The sequence below is a fragment of the Ambystoma mexicanum genome, chromosome 2p, assembly GCF_040938575.1.
Source record: "Ambystoma mexicanum isolate Mex_15411 chromosome 2p, UKY_AmexF1_1, whole genome shotgun sequence".
In the NCBI taxonomy this organism is placed as follows: Eukaryota; Metazoa; Chordata; class Amphibia; order Caudata; family Ambystomatidae; genus Ambystoma; species Ambystoma mexicanum.
This window is the reverse complement of record NC_090923.1, coordinates 963,285,337-963,305,720: the sequence shown is the minus strand read 5'-3', so window position 1 is coordinate 963,305,720 and position 20,384 is coordinate 963,285,337. Positions and strand designations below refer to the sequence as shown.

The 20,384-nt window shown below is 45.9% G+C and overlaps 1 protein-coding gene across 1 annotated transcript in view; it reads right to left on the bottom strand.

Moving 5' to 3' along the window:
- ANTXR2 (ANTXR cell adhesion molecule 2) overlaps positions 1-20,384 on the bottom strand; it is a 491,546-nt gene that overhangs the window by 212,458 nt on the left and 258,704 nt on the right. The window contains exon 9 of the mRNA XM_069644750.1: positions 8,310-8,405. Within this exon, the coding sequence (XP_069500851.1) occupies positions 8,310-8,405 (96 nt within the window). The remainder of the gene's footprint in view (positions 1-8,309; positions 8,406-20,384) is intronic.

The window sequence follows — 20,384 nt, the reverse complement described above, 5'->3', positions numbered from 1 at the left end:
CTTCTGGTTAAAGGCCTGTCTCATGTCTTCAACCCAACACAGTCATACCAAAGCGTGAGAGCAGGGCCACGTGAAGGCGAGCGGAATCCACCATGGCAGGGCCACGTGAAGGCGAGCGGAATCCACCATGGCAGGGCCACGTGAAGGCGAGCGGAATCCACCATGGCAGGGCCACGTGAAGGTGAGCGGAATCCACCATGGCAGGGCCACGTGAAGGTGAGCGGAATCCACCATGGCAGGGCCACGTGAAGGTGAGCGGAATCCACTATGGCAGGACCACGTGAAGGTGAGCGGAATCCACCATGGCAGGGCCACGTGAAGGCGAGCGGAATCCACCATGGCAGGGCCACGTGAAGGCGAGCGGAATCCACCATGGCAGGGCCACGTGAAGGTGAGCGGAATCCACTATGGCAGGACTTTTTGTGACTTTCAGATTTGCTGCCAGCCTACATTATGCTCTGCTTTTAACTTTGTCTCCAAGAGAAACACTGCATCAGCCATTTTTCCTTTAATCTCTCAAGCTAGCTTGATCACAGTGTGTCTTCTACCTTTTCTGCTAAATATTGTAGTTAAATACTCAATGTGCACAATGACTGCTCCGTTCCTGTTATACACACTTCTACAGTCTCCATCCACGATTCCATTAAAATGGCAGTTCACTCCACTTTGTCCAGTCTTTTGGAATGCTGAAATAGCCACCACAGCCCAGAGGTGGCGATCCACGCCCTCATGAGCACTTCAGGATTGGCTGTGTGGAGTGAAAAAGTACCACCGTCTCTCTTGTTCCTTTTGCCATCATCTCAGTGGCCCACATTTGTACTCCACTGTATTCCCCCAGCTCCGACCATCCACACGGCTGTAGAGACATTCAACTGTGGGAGTACCACGGAACTAGCACCACCTTGGATCATTGTTGATGTGGTGACTCTGGTAATACCACCACCACTGGAAACAACTTAAGCTACACAAGGGTGAAGGGAGCCAGAGGTGGAACACCACTGACAGCCATCTCAACAAACATTTGATTGTTTTTTTGGACCTTTTTTTGTGAAATGTAATTAAATATATATATGGGTGTTGTATAATATAACAATAATACACAGGAGGCTGCTGAGTTGCTGATGAAGCTTCTTTATTCAATACTGAACATCAGCTTCTTAACTGCATATCCACTCTGCTTCCAATGAATGGGCAACAGGCCCTGTGACTCTGCTCCACTTATGTGAGTCTCTAATCTATAAAGATGTGCTTCATGTCAGTCCAATGGGGGAGCACACGGGAGCTGATGTTGCTCCGTGCCTTCTCCCAGCTCTCTCTGCCGCGCGCGAAGCGTGAGAGCCACACTTCCGCTTTTCACGCGAGATCACACAAGACCCAGAAGTCTTGCGATATCTCTACACACCTCCCTTTGATAATGCAAAACAGGTTACTGCAGGACATAGTCATTGTATCTCACCGGTCTTCTGTGTTCCCTTCTCGGCCGGTCATCTCTCTCGTCATTGGCGTCCTGCTTAAGATCACCTTCTTGCTCTTCTATGGGTGCATCTTTTTCAATTTCTTCCTCTTCGACTTCTCTTCTGCCTGTCTCCGGCTCTCGTTCTCTCTCTGCCTCTCTGTCCGGTGTTTCATAGGTTTCGGGTCTCTCATGGGTCTTTTCTCTCTCTTGCCTCTTTCCAAACATGGCTACCCTCTCCATGTTGTATGTGCGGCCGTCCTCGGTGCAGACGTGGTTGGTACCTCTGTGAATCACTTTTATGGATCTCCTGAACCTTGAGCCAGTCATTTGATCTTTGGTCGGTAAACGTATTTTGATCCAATCTCCTTCTTTTACCTCCCACCCTTGTTTTGTCCTTCTTCTTCTGTCGCTCCACCTTTTCATGCATGCTTTGCTGTTCTCTATTCTCCACACTACTTCTGACATGTCTACTTCCTCGTCTTCTCTTACTCTGGCCAACCATGGTGGCACTAGTGTGGAGGCTGCTCTCCTCCCTCTCAACATGCGAAATGGGGAGATTTAGGTGATACCGTTGGGAGTCAGTCTGTGAGCTGCGATGGCCTCTTTGGTCGTCTTGAGGGGATCCATTCCAGAGGCGGTCGCTAATTGGATGGCTCCTTTGATAAATCTGTTGGCTCTCTCCACAAGCCCATTGGCTTGGGGATGATATAACGCTGCTTTCTTCTGGTATATGTTGTGTTTCTTCGGGAAGAGTTCCATGTCTCTAGATATTAACTGTACCCCATTGTCTGTCACTAACTCACTGGGGAGCCCTTCCCTCTGAAAGATGGCGGTAAGGACTTCTATCACGGTAGCAGTCGTAATGTTGGGGACGAATTCTGCTACGACCCACTTTGATAGATAATCCACTAACCCTATGCCCTATGCCATATTGATGTTCGGGCGCCATTGCTTCCAGTGGTCTGATAAAGTCCAGTCCTACTTTTGACGATACGGCTTCGGGGATTTCTGTAGAAATCATGGGCGCTTGTCTGATCTTCAAGCGTTTGTCACTGTTGAGACAATCATGGCATCTCTCGATCATTGTACGAATCTCCTGATCCATGGAGGGCCACCAGTAGGCTTCTCTCACTCTGTCCTGTCATGGTGTTTCCTAAATGCCCTGCACGTGCTCTGCACAAGATGGTTTTCCTCATGCCTGTGGGTGGAATCACTTGGTGGGTTTTCATGATTATGCCATCAATTTCTGAGATCCATATGGTCTCATTCCTTCTGGCACTGCCCTTTCATCGGGCCATCCATTTTTTATCCATTCTGATTCCCACCATGGTGGGGTCTTTCCCATCTTCTTCCATCCAATGTCTCTCACTCAGCTCTAGGTAGTCTGCGGCCCTGAGATCTGTAATGGATGCTACAATGCATTCTTCTTGCCAGAAGGTGGTGGCATTGTCTTTTCCTCCTGGCAATAGTGATATGCAGTCTTCCTGCATATTCTTCCACCCCGAGATGTGTTGTACCTCAAAAGTGTATCCTTGCAGTTTAGCTGCTATGCATGCTAACCTGGGTGTCGACACTTTGGTGCCTCCTGGGCTGAGCATATGGATGAGAGGCTTGTGGTCGGTGACTAACATGAACTTTGTGGCACATACATACGTCCCGAAGTGTTCCACAGCCCATGCCCAAGCCAGCATCTCTTTCTCGACTGTGGAATAATTTTGTTTAGCTGGTGATAGGGCTTTGGAGGCAAATGCAACCACATGTTCCATGTAGCCCTTTTTCTGGCTGAGCACGGCTCCTAGTGCATACGACCTGGCGTCTGTGGTAATGACAGTCTGGGTTGAACGGTTGTAGGCACGGTGCTTCCACTATGTGTCGTTTAATGTTTTCCACCGCTTTCTTCTGGACTTCTTGCCACATGTACTCTGACCCTTTTTTGAGGAGCTTGCGAAGCGGCGCTGAGGTTTCTGAGAATTTGGGGATAAATTTGGCGTAATATTCAGCCAGACCTAGGAATTACCTCACTTTTAACGGTTCTTTCCTTGCCCATTTCCCTTCTCTCGTGTCGAAGATCGGCTTCTCCTCCTTTGGGTGGAAAGCTATCACTTGTATTTCGGCCGGGCTGTGCACACTTGCGCATTCTTTCCTCCTACCTGCTGTCTCTTCCACTGCTCTCGCTATTTCGACAGATTTCTCCAACTGTAGTTCTTTCTCTAGGATGAACTTGTCTTGCACCTTTCTGCTGTTGGTACGAACAACCAGCATGTCGCAGATCAATCCTTCTGCTTTGTTACCGAAGTTGCACAGCGCCGCCAATTTGCGCAGTTTGGTCACATAATCGTGTACTGGCTCTGACGCCTCCTGTTTATGGCTTTAAAACCGTATCCTGTGTAGGACGGTATTCTCCTTGCTGGCGAACCTTTTGACTATTCTTCTCACGGCATCCTTAAATACGTCGTCATTGTCGCCGGCCACTGGCACCGGGGTGAGACTTTTAAACACTCTTTGGCCTTTGACGCCCAGGGCATTCAATAGCATTGCTCTGCATCTCGCTGCCGTGTAGCCTGCACCACCCAAGGCCTCTAAATACATGGTGAATAAGGGTTGCCATTGTGGCCAAGGAATGGCAGGCCTACCTGGTGTTTGCAGGAACGGCAGTGGTGGTGTTGCTCCTTGCATGGCGCCACGTGGGTTTCAGTGGTGATCCTCGTCGCCAATTATGTTGTATAATATAAGAGAGCCAGAGGTGGAACACCACTGACAGCCATCTCAACAAACATTTGATCGATTTTTTTGTGAAATGTAATTAAATATATATGGATGTTGTATAATATAACAATAATACACACCAGGCTGCTGAGTTGCTGAGGAGGCTTCTTTATTCAATACTGAACATCAGCTTCTTAACTGCATATCCACTCTGCTTCCAATGAATGGGCAACAGGCCCTACAACTCTGCTCCACTTATGTGAGTCTCTAATCTATTAAGATGTGCTTCATGCCAGTCCAATAGAGGAGCACACGGGAGCTGATGTTGCTGCGTGCCTTCTCTCAGCTCTCTCTGCCGTGCGCGAAGCGCGGGAGCCGCATCTCCGCTTTTCATGCGAGATCTCGTGAGACCCGGAAGTTTCGCGATATCTCTACAATGGGGTGAGTAAGGGTATACATTAGGTTGAGTGGAAAAGGGCGGGGGCGTTGCGGGTGGTCTCCCCCTGCATTTTAGAATGCAAAAAAGGTCCAATAAATTAGATCAAATGTGATTAGATCAAATGTTTTAGGTCAAATAGACCCAAACCTTTCAAAACACTCCCTTGAAACGTTCACACGAGAGTGCTCTCACTCCTCCCCCGTGGCTCACTACACTGGCCTTCCAGCTGCTTTTCCATCACTCTGCGTTCCCTGTCTTTAGCTCCATGCACTCATTGGTTCCTCTGAGGAAGAAAAGTCCTGCAGCCCTGTTCTGTTTCCACACGTCCCTGGTTCTATGTTGATGACCTTCAGCACCCCAGGCAGGTCCAAGTCCCGGAATCTCCATTGCAGGGTTCATAGTTAACGTAATGCGTAGCCGACATTATCTGCATGGCTCCTGAACTTATCTCACTAGCTACCTTATCCGCATCCTCAAATTCATGTTTCTTGTGGATGTTGGAAGGATTCTCTGATCCCTGTGTTTATGGTTTGGGGTCACCTTTCCAGGGATAGGCAACCAGACAATCCTTAAGCTTTTCCTGGCTCACCAAGTGGTAGTTGTGCTCGAGCAATCAAGGTACACTCTCAGCAAAGGTGAGGGGTGGATGCAAATACAGGCCAACACAGTATTACTTTGAATAAAGGACTATCGACAGAGGTATTATGAACATATACTTTAGATCTCATATCATGTAAGTAGAGTTGTTGATGCAGGTAAGTAATTCTGGTTCAAAACGTCTTTTAGTGTGTTCTTGAGTCATGCCGTTCCTACAGTGCAGTACCTTGTAAAGTCATCACATTTGTCATTTTGCACACATGGGGTGCGTTAGGACTTGTATAGACTAACCAGGAGTTAGTATCCCATAGGGCTCACTGGGAAGAATGGACCAGCTTCTGATTGGTTAAGCAGGAAACTGCTGCTGATGCTGCAGGATCACCAGTGTTTACTATGTCGCCCAATGCTTGAGTCTTCACAAGACTAGAGGTCTCTGATAACCGTTCCTGTGGTCCAATTGTGCGGCAAAAGGTCCAGTGGTGAAGACGAGGAGCTCCAATGAAGGCAATGAAGGAGGAGTGCTATGGGGCGCTGGTGATGCTTTTATACTGCTGTGCCTAATAGGAGAGGATCTGCAGCTATATTTTGACAATGCAGGTCGAGTACTGGGATGTACAGAAAGTATCCAGTGGAGCCATTTAAGGTAGGCCTGGATACCCTCTAAATCCTAATCAGAATATGAGAGGAATCCCGGTTTGCACTTATAGAGCTAATAACTAAGTGCTGTCTCTATCTATTTCCGGGCGGTAGAATCTACAATTAACAGTGAGATAGAGACACTAAATTGACAGTTCAAGCTACCCCTGTGGATAAAAGAGCTATAATACAAATGACCTCAATAGGATCTTCAAGTTCTGAGTTTTCTGAACAAGAAGCTTACCACGTTTTGAAAAAGTGACAACTTTTGTGTCTATATCATATCTATTTTCACCTTCGCTGACTGTTGTACTACATTGTACTATCTTAAGTGCCTTGCAATTTTAATATTTGTATATATCACAGTCACTGTGCCATTGTTTCTTTTATTATTTAATACATTTATTTTATGTATACTGAGGGATTACTAATTAATCTTTTTAGTAGCTTGAACTGTCAATTTAGTGTCTCTATTTAACTGTTAATTGTACCCTATGAGTCCTGACATTCTGTTTTTTTTTTTTTATATTTCAGCGATGTCTTTAGCTTCAGGTTGTAACCGCAGGCCTCTGGTTCTGTCTAGGTGTGGTGTGTTTCCACCTCTTTGTGTTGGGTCTGCATCAAGATTGGGCAGCAAAACTTTCCTCTGTGCAAGAGCTGGTTGAGGCTTGTGACTACGATTTGCCCATCATGTGAAAGAAGCAATTGCCAGTCCCACGGTTCCCTATGGTCTGTAGAAGTGCAGACTCTGGGCAGAGTTTTGCATGAGAACAGATCTTGGAAGATTGCAGAGGTGAGCATTTCAGGTTGGCATCTTCTTCTCTGCTTCGGGCTGGTCCCCCGGTTCAACGGAGTAAGGATACAGGCTGTCTTACTATATCTGAATTTGGCTGTTGATACTGTAACTCATGAGCCCGGGTTCTTCATTCATTTTTACTTGTGGTGGCCTCCCCAGCACTGGGGAGGCGGGGCACATGTCACTATCACTGGCTTCTTCCTGGGCTTTATCTCCAGGTGTGGAATCAAACTTCATTCCAGACAGGTCAGATCTGGTCTCTGAAGCAGGCAGTAGCCATGACCATATCTGGCAACATTCAGTTCCAACTCCCTCTCTTATAGAAGCAGTGTCTGGGCATACGCCTCTCTATAGTGTCTGCAATGGGGCTTCCCTGTAGGGACACCCCAAGGGTACAGGAGGCTTTGCTAGGGTGACCAGATGTCCTGGTTTTGCCGGGACAATCCCTGAATTAGGACCTCTGACCCCCCTGTCCCGAGTGTGTTTTTAATTTAAAAACCACATCCTGGTTTTTGGGAAAGGAGGGTCACTGAACCCCCAACCTTTCACGGTATACAGTCCTTATAACGAAAATCTTAAATCGATTGAATATATAACGAAAATGATAATGAAAATGTATGTGGGCTGGGATAAAGGGTTCAGTCGTGTGGAGAAAAGGTTGGTGTGGGTTTTTAAGGGTGGCAAACGGGGGTTTGGAAGGGATGTCCCCCCCAAAAAAATGTGTTATGTTTTGTCATTATGTAGTTTTCGTTATATGTGCATTCATTATAAAATGCTTTATTATAAAGACATGTAACCACCTTTCACGTCCCCACCAGATGCATTGCCAGTTTGAGCTACACACACTGGCTGGGAAACCAAATGAAAGTGTGTAATATTAATCAGAGCAAAAGCTCCTTTGTTAATGGCATGCCTACATTAAAAATCAAAACCGCACGTTTATTTGCAGGATAGCAGTTCAGTCCTGGACATATTGCAAGAACCTACAGGAAGAAGGCGGGCCGGAGGGTCTGCCGTGGTAGTCCTTCTTTTATGTTTGTGGACGTTCCTGTTTTTTATTTGGAAAATCTGGTCACCCTACTTTATAAACATAACATAAAACAAAGGTTGACACCAACCAGCGGAGCTCACACAACTAGTAGTGTGAAGAAGGTAGCAGGAGTGCTTCTGGGCACCTTGAGAGGGACTTTGGTTCTCTCGGGGTTGCACATCAGTATTCATGTTCCTGATGTCTACTCGTCAGGGAAAGATTAGGGCACTGGTTAGGTAAGATCTCTATAAACACATATGCATGCATGCTAGGATAGAATCTATGGTCCCACCGTGGATTACCAACGAATTGCAGGTATGTCTGGAATAGGCCTTTCCCCTTAGAGGCAAAAGTGTGCAACATTGCTTCCATGTTTATCTACAGTTTTTCCTTTGCCGTGCACAGCATCTAGCCTACATTCACACAGTGTTTCGCATTCGTACTTTGACTCATTCAGCCTTACCCTTAATGCCCTATAGATCAGATTATTTCTACTTTCTGAACTGACACATTCTGAGCTGGGATACAAACAATGACCATAGTAGTGTGGAATTCTTTCTGATAAAAAGAGCAAAGTATCCCTTGTAATTTGAAAGGATATGCCGCAACAATAAAATTGGCATGCATTCTGGGTAAAAGAAACACTTACGCAAAGTTGTCTGGTTCACGTAGTAGGTGCATGTAACACCCTCTCCGTTCCTTCCCAGTAGAAATCCATTCCCTCTTAAAACAAGCTCATATGCCTCTGCAAATAAAACAAAAAGAAAACATTGTATATCATTGTATATCGTCAATGGCAAGCACCTGAAGAACATTGCACGCTACAAGTACTGATCCCGTTGAATGTCTGAACTTGGCCAACTGGCGTAGTAAGAGAGTGCAAGGCTGGGGAGTGGCCAGGATGGCAGGAAAGGGTGACTGGGCCAATCTGAGCTTCGGTCAAGCAGAAACAGCCAAGTCAACATAGTTAGCACTGCTCACCATCCGTGGTGCCTTCCCAGATCACACTTCCTGGACACTTAGCATTGCTCCTGTGAATTTTGGGTGCTCCCGGTTTCTCAAGAGCCCTGCTCAGTGTGCCTGGTGAAGGCTGATCCTAAATGCATTGCTCATGTTTGTAAAATGGCACCCACAATCTTGCACAGATCAGTGTAGTCATGTGTGAGGTCTACAGATCTGCAAGGTCAGAGCAAGAAGTTGTGAGCCCAGTCTGAAATATAGTATGGCCAGAGGAGACGGAGCCCTGGAGGAACAGCGGGGGTTGGTTACAGGGGAATAGGTCCTCTGTGACAGAGACAGGGTGGCTCTGATATGGTAGTAACAGTGGGCCGAAACAGTTGGGGAACTCTACACAAGAGCCACCAAGCTATCTGTGATCCTGCTGGTGCAGAATTCAGAGTGGTACATTTCATTGCAACCAAAATACCGAAAATACAGTTTTCTTTGTTGTTTTTCGATCCTTATAACGCCACCCCAACCTCAACCTGACCCATTAACCCCTTACCCCACTACCCTTTATATATCTATTTAATATTTTTGGTATTTTTGCTATTATGGTTTTCGGTGAAAAGTACCAATATGAAATATTTTCGGTAAATTGACTGGGTACCGGGCCAGCATTATGAGGTGGTGAAGCCCTGATTATCTGGGGAACCAGTCACTGATCTTAACACTGTGCCTAAGGGCCATGGTGGATGACTGCATAATCTAGTCACTGCTAGCTTTAATGGCCTAGCGCAATGGTATTTGTTGGTGCTTCTATATAACTAGCACAGGAGACTTTATTTGAAGTCAAGGTTTGGATAAGTTGCGTTATGTTGTTTATATTTGTATAGCGCCTACTGCCATTGTTATGGCTTTGAAGTGCTGCGGTGGATGAACGCCCTTAGAAGACCAAAGTCTGTGCAAACATGTAAATAAAAGGGGCGTGTGAAAAGTGATTAGAATTCAGTGATTAGCAGAGATGACTAGGTTACAACATTGTAAATCTTGCAGCCCATATTGCACAGTAAGTACATTGGTTCCCAATAAGGGGACTTTGCTTTGAGATCCTAAGGCCCCAGCACCTGTGTAGAGAATGCAGTCATTCATTAGGAAATGGAGAACATGTGCTATGTGTGTGCTCAGCAAGGAGAAACAAGCATAGGGCCTGATTCACAAAACTTTTTCCCATGGGACTGCGCCATTATAACACACTTCTGTGAATCAGGCCCTTAATGTTTTAATCCATCCTCTGTGCTACGGAGCGATTCAAAATGTCTCCGGATATTTTAGAATGTTTTTCTCAGGGCAAACAAATCGTGTGTCTATTTAAATGATACCTATTTTTTTTAAAGTAAACTGAACATATTTTATGAAATACCTTTTAAACTTTGTACAACCATGTTTTTCTTTATATATTATTGTAATTGGTGGCTCTAGCAACGCATGGCGTTGTTTTAAACATATCACTTTGTAAAGTTTTAGTGAACTATTTCAAGCAACAATAAACACAATGGTAGGTGGAGTATATGTGTAGGGCTCATGTGGACATTGCAGTGCCTGAGCGCCCTGTGGTTGGGGCCTGGACCCAGGGCTGGAGGTCAGACCACTCTGTGAGGATGGGTTTAGATGCTTGTGGGTGCATCCTGAGTTGCAGTTTTTAGGAGTGTGGGGCCTGACATTGGCGGCCCTCTTTCACCTTCGGCCAGGAGTTTGACACTGCACTGTGGGATCTGTATTGACTGTTAGTCTGTGGGCCTTTGCTCCCATTTACCCATCTAATAAAACAGTAAGGGAGAGGAATATGTGCTGGTCCAGCATGCTCTACTAGAAGGAGGTATTAACAGGAGGCTGGACCTGTCTTTGATACCCGAGCGTACCTAACACAAAGATACCTGCCTGTAGAATCCTCTTTGTCTTTGTTTTGACCACAGGCTGCATACTACGCAGCCTACCCCACTACCTGAGGCCAAGAGTCCGCCTTTCTAATCTGCTTTATTTTACAGAGCATTCCCACGCGGACGACGGGGAATATTCATAGCATGTGAATCCATGTAAGACCCCATGATGGTAAATATAACTCCTTACTTACACAAATATTTGCATGTACATGTAAAAAAAAGAAGTGCTTCAAGTGAAAAGCACACATCACTTTTAGAAAGCATTAATTCGATAGCTAAGAGTTAGGATTAAAGATCTGACTAAAGCACCCATTATTTTATATGCTCAAATATATGATTTGTGGTAGTAATTTCAGCAGCAGAGAGGAGAGCACAATAATGCTGGCTACCATAGTTGCTCTGGTGGTCAGGGATATTCTGAGAATGCTTGCCCCAGGCAGGGCAGCCACTCCAAGGAAGGTGAAAGATAGTTTGATTCGTAGGGGAGGTAAAACTACCATCAGGGCCCTCCCAGGCTCATCCCAGTTTTGTTGAACTGCTGCCAAGTTCCATCAGGTGCAGGGATTTTAGGTCTCATTCTGGGAGTTCTCTTAGGGGATGGTCACTAATACTGGGTTAAAATGTAGAGGATTGGTCTGGCTAGTGAGACTGCTGTCAGCTTGTGCCACTGTGTAGACAGGTGAGCAACAGGCCAACAGCCTTATCTTCGATGTCGCAACACCCCCATCCTCCCCTGGTGCCACAGTCCACCAGAGCTTTGTCATCAATGTTTGGAGCAGTCTTTGAATTTAATTTGTTGGTAATTACATGCCATTCTGCAGGATTCTCCTCTTCAACACCACCTGGAACAATCCTCTAGAATTCACGAGGAGTTGGGGTGGAGATTGCTGTCTCTCGAGTACCTATCAGCTAGTGGTTCACTGTAAGGCATAGCTCCTGCCAACCTCTGGGCACATGTTATCGCAAGGGTTCCACGTCTCAGTTCTCTAAACCTGGCCTGATTCAATGTCTGGCCCAGTTGGCTTAGTCACCTCTGGGTACAACTGCCTCTGCCATTCAGCCTATTTGACTTGGGCAGCAAAGCTTCACAATGACTCCCCTCTCCCCCCACCTTTATCACTTCTTTCTGTATCACACTTCTCTTTGGAACACCTTCCTATCCCCATCAGTGCTTAGAGATTTCTGTGTCCCTTTATATTGGTGCTAATCACTAGCTTAGTTTAATGGCCTGACTGATTCTTTGGTCCATTTTGCCATTGTCACCCTGGATCTGTTTGGTCATTGGAAGCATTCCACCACCTCCCTGGGAGGATCATCTAATGTAGGAAATCGGTCACTGCCCAATGCCCCATAGTCTGATCTTGTAAGAGCAATGACCGCCATTTTGTGGTAAAACATACCTCTAAGGGCAGCTCTTAATTCATTCATTGGTTCACTTCGATTAAGTCTGCCCCTCTCTACAGGAGCATCCATGCACTAAGGGTGAGGGATAACTAAATCCTCCAGTACTGCTTCGAGCTCCAGCCTGCGTTCCTCTTTGGAACACAGAGCCGGCAGATACCCTTTGCTGACTCCCTAACTTTATACAGAGCTATGCGAAGGGCTGCCTCGGGGAGGAAATGGTGACTTTGCAGACTTGAACCAAGGACTGTTCCTCTTTCAATTCCCTCTGCACTCAATTTCTACGGTGGCTAATCAGTAAATACTTCACTATTTATCCCACCCATCTCATGTGTATTCCACATGTTTTTAGAGGTCTGGAGTTCCCCTGAGGGAGGAATGGGGGATGCATCATGTAATGACTCTAGGTGTTGCATCAAAGAGATGGTGGCTCACCCTTGTTCCCAGTCCTCCAAAAGGGGTGACCAACTGGCGACCTCATCAAGGCACATTGTAGAGATTGGATTTTACAAGACCAGAGTCCCAGGAAAAGACGGGTCCTGTAGTCAAGGCAGAAAGGAAATGCAGGTGTTTATGGCTGCCACTCTGGAAGATTTGGCTTACTTGGAAGAAACAGGAGTTGACAATGGTGCTCACTAGCGGCTTGATGGTATGGTTCCTAAATAAATCCAAGGTGCTGTACAGAGTAGGCTAGAGTGAGCCACAGGACCATATTGTGCAGCCACATTATATCACACCACGGAGGGGTGCAGGATCCCTGACAAGTATGACATCTGCTTTTGAGGGTTTCTGTCTCAGCCATTTGGTCCACGTGATGGAGGCAGGAGGTGAGAGGAGGATCTGCTTGTGCTTTTCCTGTCCAGCCAGAGCCAGATCTGGGTGTCATCTGCATTCATGTAGTAGGTAAATCCGAAGGCGCAGATGATGTTGACAAGTTCATGGGGCTACAGGTTGAAGATTATGGGTGGTAATGCAGAGTCTTGTGAGAATAGGGGAAGAGAGGCAAGGAGAGAGCAGGGTCCTTTGCTTTCTGATCCTTAGGAAAGAGGCCCTCCAATGAAGCACAGTGTCCAGGAGGTTGGCGACAGACTGCTTAGGGGCCAAGGGGATCTGATGTTCAAGATGGTCAAAGGCTGCAGATAGCAGTTCTAGGGCACTGACGCCATTTGCTTCTCAGGTAATTCACAGATCATCCGGAAGCACTGCAAGAACTGAATTAGTGTCCCTCCTGGGCCTAAATCCTGTCTATGGGAATCCAGGATATACTTCTCAATGTTTGATTGTAGTGTGTCACATACAAGCCCTCTCAAGTAGTTTGGCTGGGAAAAGGCGGCTTGCAATTGGCCTGTAAACGGTGGTGTTGGTGTGACCTATGCTGGGATTGTTTAGGAGATGTTTAAGGGCGCCTTCATTCCCTATTTCATTTCCGGTAACTGCCCAATTCACAGCTGCCATTTCACTGCATTTGGATTAGTAGATTTGTTTTGCTGCATTTATTTAATAGGGTGCTGGGTTATGGCATTTTTAAATCAGATTTCCAGGTAGTAGGGGGAGGGTTGAGTGACATAGAATAGGCGTATGGGGGGCTTTCCCCAAAATTATCGCCATGATAAAATGCTGAAAAACCCAACGGCCCCCACAATGTGTTGTACCTGATCAAATCATTTCCCGGGTTTAGGAGGAGATTGAAGACTGCACTGCTCCAAAGGTTCAGGTTGAGCAGTGATGCCGAGGCCTTAGATTTAGTTAGTAGAATGTGACAGTGTGAACGAGTAGAAGGTTCCCTGCAAACCTAGAGCTATTGTGGTTTGTATCCAGAATTGAGTTCCGTGCTGTGTCCTGGAGATTGGAGCTTTCGATGACAAAGGGAACCCACAGCAAGAAATATTGCAAGAAATGTAGACAAACTGCAAACACTGCACAGTTTAGAACTTTTGGTGTCCCGCTGGCTGAACACCAGTATTATTATTATTTATTTATTTGTTTATTTCTAACGTGCTGGCAGCCCGCAGGCAACGGGGCGCACACATACACATGAGACAACAAAAGCAGGACAAACAGTCATTATTCAAGATTCACTAAGACTGGGGAAGACCGATTACCTGAATAGTAAGGTTTTTAGTTCCTTAGGAAAGGAAACCAAATTCTCTATCAATCTTAATTTCGGGGGGAGAGAGTTCCATAACTGAGCGGCCCTAATGGGGAAGGACCTTCCCAGACCTCTTGATTTTTTGAAAGCAGGGCAATCTGTGCACGGTTGGAGGAGCGCAACGATCTTACTGGTGTATAGCGGGTTATGGCAACTTTTATGCAGGATCGAGCATTGCCATAAAGACAACGATGGACAAGGGTACATACTTTGAAATCTATGCAGTCTTGTACTGGCAGCCAATGGAGACCTCTCCTATATTTTTGAGATGTCTTCTTTCCATGGAATGATCCTAAGTGTTTGTATAGCATAGTTCTGAACACATTGAAATTTCTTTAGACAAGAGATCTTTGACGCAAACAACAAGGAATTACAATAATCCAATCGTGGCAGAAAGCCTGGATGTTCCTTAAAAGGCAAAGGTAATGATTACAATTTCTGTTAATCTAGTTGGTATGTTCTTCGGTGTTAAGAGAGGATTCCAAAATAACACCCAGCGTTTTAACTTTGTGCTAGACTGAGATGGTTTTGTCATTTATGAGGACATTTTCATATTTTGCATCCAGGTTGGACCTGGCTTGGGACGAACTGAAGATCAGAAGTTCAGTCTTTCCTCCATTGAGGCACATCCAGTTTTGGGACATCCAGGACTCGATCAGATTATATGCAAAATGAAGCTTTGATTAGTTTTGGGAGAAATCAGCACTTAATTCTAAGACCAGTTGCGTGTCATCCGCATAGTTGGTAAAAAATAGGCCCGAGTCCTCAAGGAGAGTGTACAGGGGCCTGACGTAGATGTTAAACAACATTGGTGATAAACAGGCTCCCTGTGGCAAGCGACAAAGGATGGAAGAAAGTGGAGAGAAAGCATAATCCCAGTGTATTCTTGACACATGGGGCCTCATTCCGAGTTTGGAGGCAGTCATGGTGCTATTAGCCATGGTTATTAGCACCATGGCTACCCCCTTACCACATACCGGGTCCGGGTTCCCTGAATGGGGAGTTACCGGGTCATTCCAACCTTGGAGCACCCGGTATTTCCCCATTCAGAGAAGCCATCCCCATTTGAGCCCCCATAGGGCTCAATGGGAATGGGAAGGGAGCTAATAACGGGCCTGTTAATAACGGGCCCGTTATTAGCTCCCTGGTCCTTTATTGGGTCCCGCTAAGGGCGGCTGGTTTTACCTGCCGCCTGTAGCGGGACCCGCTAAAGGACCTCGGAATGCGGCAGTAAGGGGGTAAGGGGTTAACGGCACCGGCATCCTTACCGGCGCCGTTAACCCCTTACTGCCGCACTCGGAATGAGGCCCATGGTGTGTAAGGAAGGATTCAAACCATTCAATCGCTTCTTTAGAGCAGGTTCCTATGGAGTCAAATCTGCTCAAGAGGCGCTTATGGTCTAGCACATCAAAAGCTGCGGAAAGGTCAAGAAGGACCAAGAGGCCCGTCTTGCCTTTTTCCATGATCCCAAGCATGTGAGATTGCAAATCCACAAAAACAGTCTCCGTACTGTGGCCAGGTCTAAGGCCAGATTGCCTATGGTGAAGTATGTTGTTAACGTCTACAAAAGACTGATAATAATACGCACTTCATGCAAACGGGTTATTTAAGTTTACAAGGCACATGTTTGTGGTATGAGCCGCAGCCAGTATGACAGCTCAGGGCTCAGAGACCAATGTAGGTGCAGCTTTGAGTCCTAACCGGGCTCTGTTGGGCTTTCACCCTTTCCAGGTTGATCAAATAAATGTAATTCCCTTTGGTGACAGCAACATCTATTATTGTTGTAACTGGAAACACTTGTGTATAGGCACGTTATAAATGCCATATCATATCATAGAGAAGATTCTGTTACCACTTGCCCAGTGACCTATTGCATTTCACCTGGTCTGCCCCTTAAATCATGTATGGCATAGTGAACTATTGTTCTCTGCTGCTTATCCAACCTCTCATTTGCCTGCATTTGCCTGTTTAGTAGATTATTACCTGCCTTGTACTCTGCATGCCTGGTGACCTACTACTTGATTCACATCTGCCTGTTTAATTGACTATTACATGCTGTGCATTCCGCCTGTCCGATGATGTATTATTGTGTCTTGTATTTGCCTGTTTAATTATTATCTGCCTTGCACTCTGCATGCCTGGAAACCTACTACTTGCCTCGCATCTGCATGTTTAATGGACTATTACATGCTGTGCATTCCGCCTGTCCGATGGTATATTATTTTGCCTTGTATTTGCCTGTTTAGTAGATTATTATCTGCCTTGCACTCTGCATGCCTGGTGACCTACTACTTGCCTCACAGTTGTCTGTTTAACGGTCCATTACATGCTGTGTATTCTGCATGCTCAGCGACCTTTTATCTATCTTTGGATCGTGCTTGCCTATTAGACTATGGTTGGCCTGGCCTAGAGGCCCCTGACTGGCCCATTGAATCTCTGACTGCTATCACCTACTGTCGGCCCACTGCTCGCTGCCTGGCCCAGTTACCCTATGCCCACCCACTGCATTATGGCCACTCTAAGAAGAGTAACACTTACAATGGCCACTATTCTTCCTTTATTCCATAATATATCACCCTCGAACCGCCCACACGCCACATGGCACCAAGGGTTGCCGGGCATACCTACTACAATCACTCCCATTAAATAAGTGCCTCTGTCTCCCATAGAATTTATCACTAAATTCGCCACCCCCACCCTACTCCACTGATCCCATGCCCCACTCATCTAAGAAACGCAAGACTAGGCTCTCACTTAAGTCTCAAACCTAAGTTCCCCAGGACACGCATCATGCACACTAAGGATAACAACCTGCTGCCCCCAGTGACACATACAATCACACTCAACGACCATAGCGACTCTACATAACCTGATCCCCCCCTTAGAGGATTTAGCCTCTACCGCCTCCAAGACTCTCAACAATGCACGTTCCTTAGCGGCAAATGCCCCAGATATCGCTGACCTGATCATTTCCAATCACCTAGACTCCTCGAAGTCACCGAAACATGGTTACATCCCGCTGCCGGCCCAGCCCTATTGATAGCCATCCCAGAAGACTACACCATGATCCAGGCAGATAGAACATCCGGGACTGGTGGTGGTGTGGCCTTCATCGCCAGAGCCAGCCTAAACATTAGAGAAGCAACTAATTCAGGTTTACCCTCTGCGCAAATTCTATCAATCAAACTCCCATTATCCAACACCCAGACCATACTACTTCACCTCACCCACAGACCCCCTGTTTCCATCACCTCATTCGATGAAGACATCACACATCTACTGACATTGAACACTAAACCAGGTTCACAAATTATTCTAATCAGTGATCTTAACCTAGGTCTACATGACCGCAATGATATGAACGCCTCCTTACTCAATGACACTATGACACAATTAGGCCTCACACCACGCATCGACAAGCCAACACACTCTAAAGGTAGAACCTTGGACTGGTTGGCCGACGCCAATTGCGACGTTTCCATGATAAACATTATACAATGCGCCTGGACTGACCACCACTGTATCACCTTCACCATACCTAAAGTCAAACCTAAGAACGCGCCTACAACCACAGCACCTCACATTATGTCTAGGAACAAATGCAATATCACCATAGAGAATATAAGACCCCCTCTTACAACCGATCACCCAGACCCTCACTAACACCAACCCCACCTTCTTAGTCGACCTCTATAATAACACAATGGAACAACCGCTAAACCAAATAGCACCACTTAGACTAATAAAGGCCAAACCAATTACGCATTTGAACAAATGGTTCTCGGCAGAATTGAAAGCACTGAGGAATATTAAAAGAACTTCAGAGGCGAACTGGAGAAAAGCTCAGTCCTCGTCCACTAAAGAAAGATTCTCCTCCACAGCAGCCAACTACAAAGCTGCCATTACAAACGCTAAAAAAGAGGTTTTCAATACTAGAATACACAACGCCAAATCTGGCACTAAAGAATTATTCTCTATCCTAAGAGAACTGGAAACACCAGTGTCTCCCCTCAACGACTGTATCAAGGATAAAACTTGGTGCTGCGATAACATCCAACAAGCTCTCTCAAATAAAATAACTCTCCTACAAGCAAAGATAGAATCCAAAAAAGCCAACCTTGCTCCCAAAGACCACTCTCACAACGCTCATAACTCTCGTCCACCTGACTGTCACACCTTCCAATTCTCCCCAGTCTCTGAGGAACAAGTAGTTAACATTATTGCTAGCCTTAAACAATCCAATTGCCAAGGTGACCTGTGCCCAGCCACAATTATCAAGGAAGGGGCCAAAGATATTTGCTCTATTCATCACCACCTTCATCATTTCATCATTTAAGAATTCGTCTGTCCCCAACAACCTCAAAGAAGCATGGGTTCTGCCACTTCTTAAAAAACCCAACTTATATCCCAATATACCGACCAACTACAGGCTCATCACGACAGTCCCCTTCCTTCTGAATATATTAGACAGAGTGGCTTACATCCAAATACAACATCTGGAAAAAAAACCAACCTCTTAGGTCTGTGACAATCTGGCTTTAGGCCCAGGCATGGGACAGAAACAGCCCTCCTGGACCTAAAAATCAAAATGGATGAAGCCAAAGACAAGGGCAAACTGGCCATTTTGCTCCTGTTGGATCTGTCTGTAGCCTTCGACCTGGTCGACCATCAAATTCTAACCAAACATCTTTCATAGGCTGCCGCATTCTCACAGAATGCCACCAATTGGAGTCAATCCTTTCTGTCAGACAGAACGACTAAGGTCTTCACTCCAGCGGCTGCGGCCGACCCTGTCCCAATCCATTGTGGAGTCCCCCAAAACCCTTGTATTTCCCCCACGCTTTACAACATCTTTACTAAACTCCTCTTCGACCGTCTTGACGACCTAGGTGTCACCTACACCAACTATGCAGACGATACCCAGGTCCTCATCACCCTCACAGGCTGTTATAAGAAGGATGTTGCAAAACTAAATGAAATCTACCTTGAAATCCAAGCCTGGATGGCTACTCACAGCCTTTGTTTAAATGACGATAAGACGGAACTGCTGATCGTGGGCTCTCCGGCCCGTCTCAATAAACTCGACCCACGATACCAGTCCTTCACCATTGATGGCAACATCATAAAAGTCTCAAAAGAAGTCAAAACACTGGGCGTGTACCTTGACTCCACACTCTCGCTAAAAAACAAATAAATTCCACTATCTCATCCACTGCCTACACTAATAAACTTATCAATGCCTGTAAGCCATTTCCATCCACAAACAGCTGCCTTACTTTGGCTAGGGCCCTGATTCTGTCCAGATTGGATTACTGCAATACACTCTTTCTTGGTTCAATCAATCACAATCTGAACAGACTGCAGGTTCTCGTGAACAATGCCCTCAGATGTGCCCTTAATTTACCACGCAAGGCCCATATCTCCACCTTCAGAAAGGAAGGCCATTGGCTTCCCAAGCACCTTCAGACCAACCAGATACCCATATCTGCACCAACTTAAAGTCCCTAAGCTCAACCTGAAAATAGCAGGGGGCGCAAACTTCCCTGTACTTGCCGCAAAATACTGGAACTCACTCCCCACTGACATCAGAGCTGACCCATCGTTCTGGTCGTTCAGAGCCAAGGTGAAGGCTCTGCTCACAGCTCTGTAACTCCAATCTCATCAGGCACCAATGCAACCTTTGATGCACACTGTTGAGATGAACCCTCACACACCCTCTCATGTTGTAACATACCTGTTGTCTACTGACTCGGACCACGCTGTAACCTGGTCCCCTCTGTAATATCTGTGACATACCTTGATTCGGACCATCCTGTAACCCAGCCCCTTGCTATTTATTGTATCTACTTATTACTAACATCTGCTTCGTACTGCCTGTGTAATCATCTGTAACCATGTTGTTCTACAAGTTAATGTGCCCAGTTACCCCAGGGTTTGGCTGCGCTATACAAATAAATAAACTAAACTAAACTAAACTGTTTATACCCTATAAATAGCCACTGTCATTTTGATCCCTCGGATAGATGTACAGTGTTTACCACAAAGAATGAGCACATGTCCAGGATCTAATTTATACTGTGTTGCTATAAACAAAGCTACTGAACAGCCTTACAAAGAAACGCCAATATTGCACAAAATTAAAGGAGCTGGAAGTTGTATCTGTGTGTCATTTTTATATTTTACCATGATTATTTTCACCTGCAGCTGCATGCAAATATTGAGTAAACATGCAATATAGTTATCCAAATAAAATATCCACAGAACAGGCCCCAGAAATAAAGGGTAAGGCGTA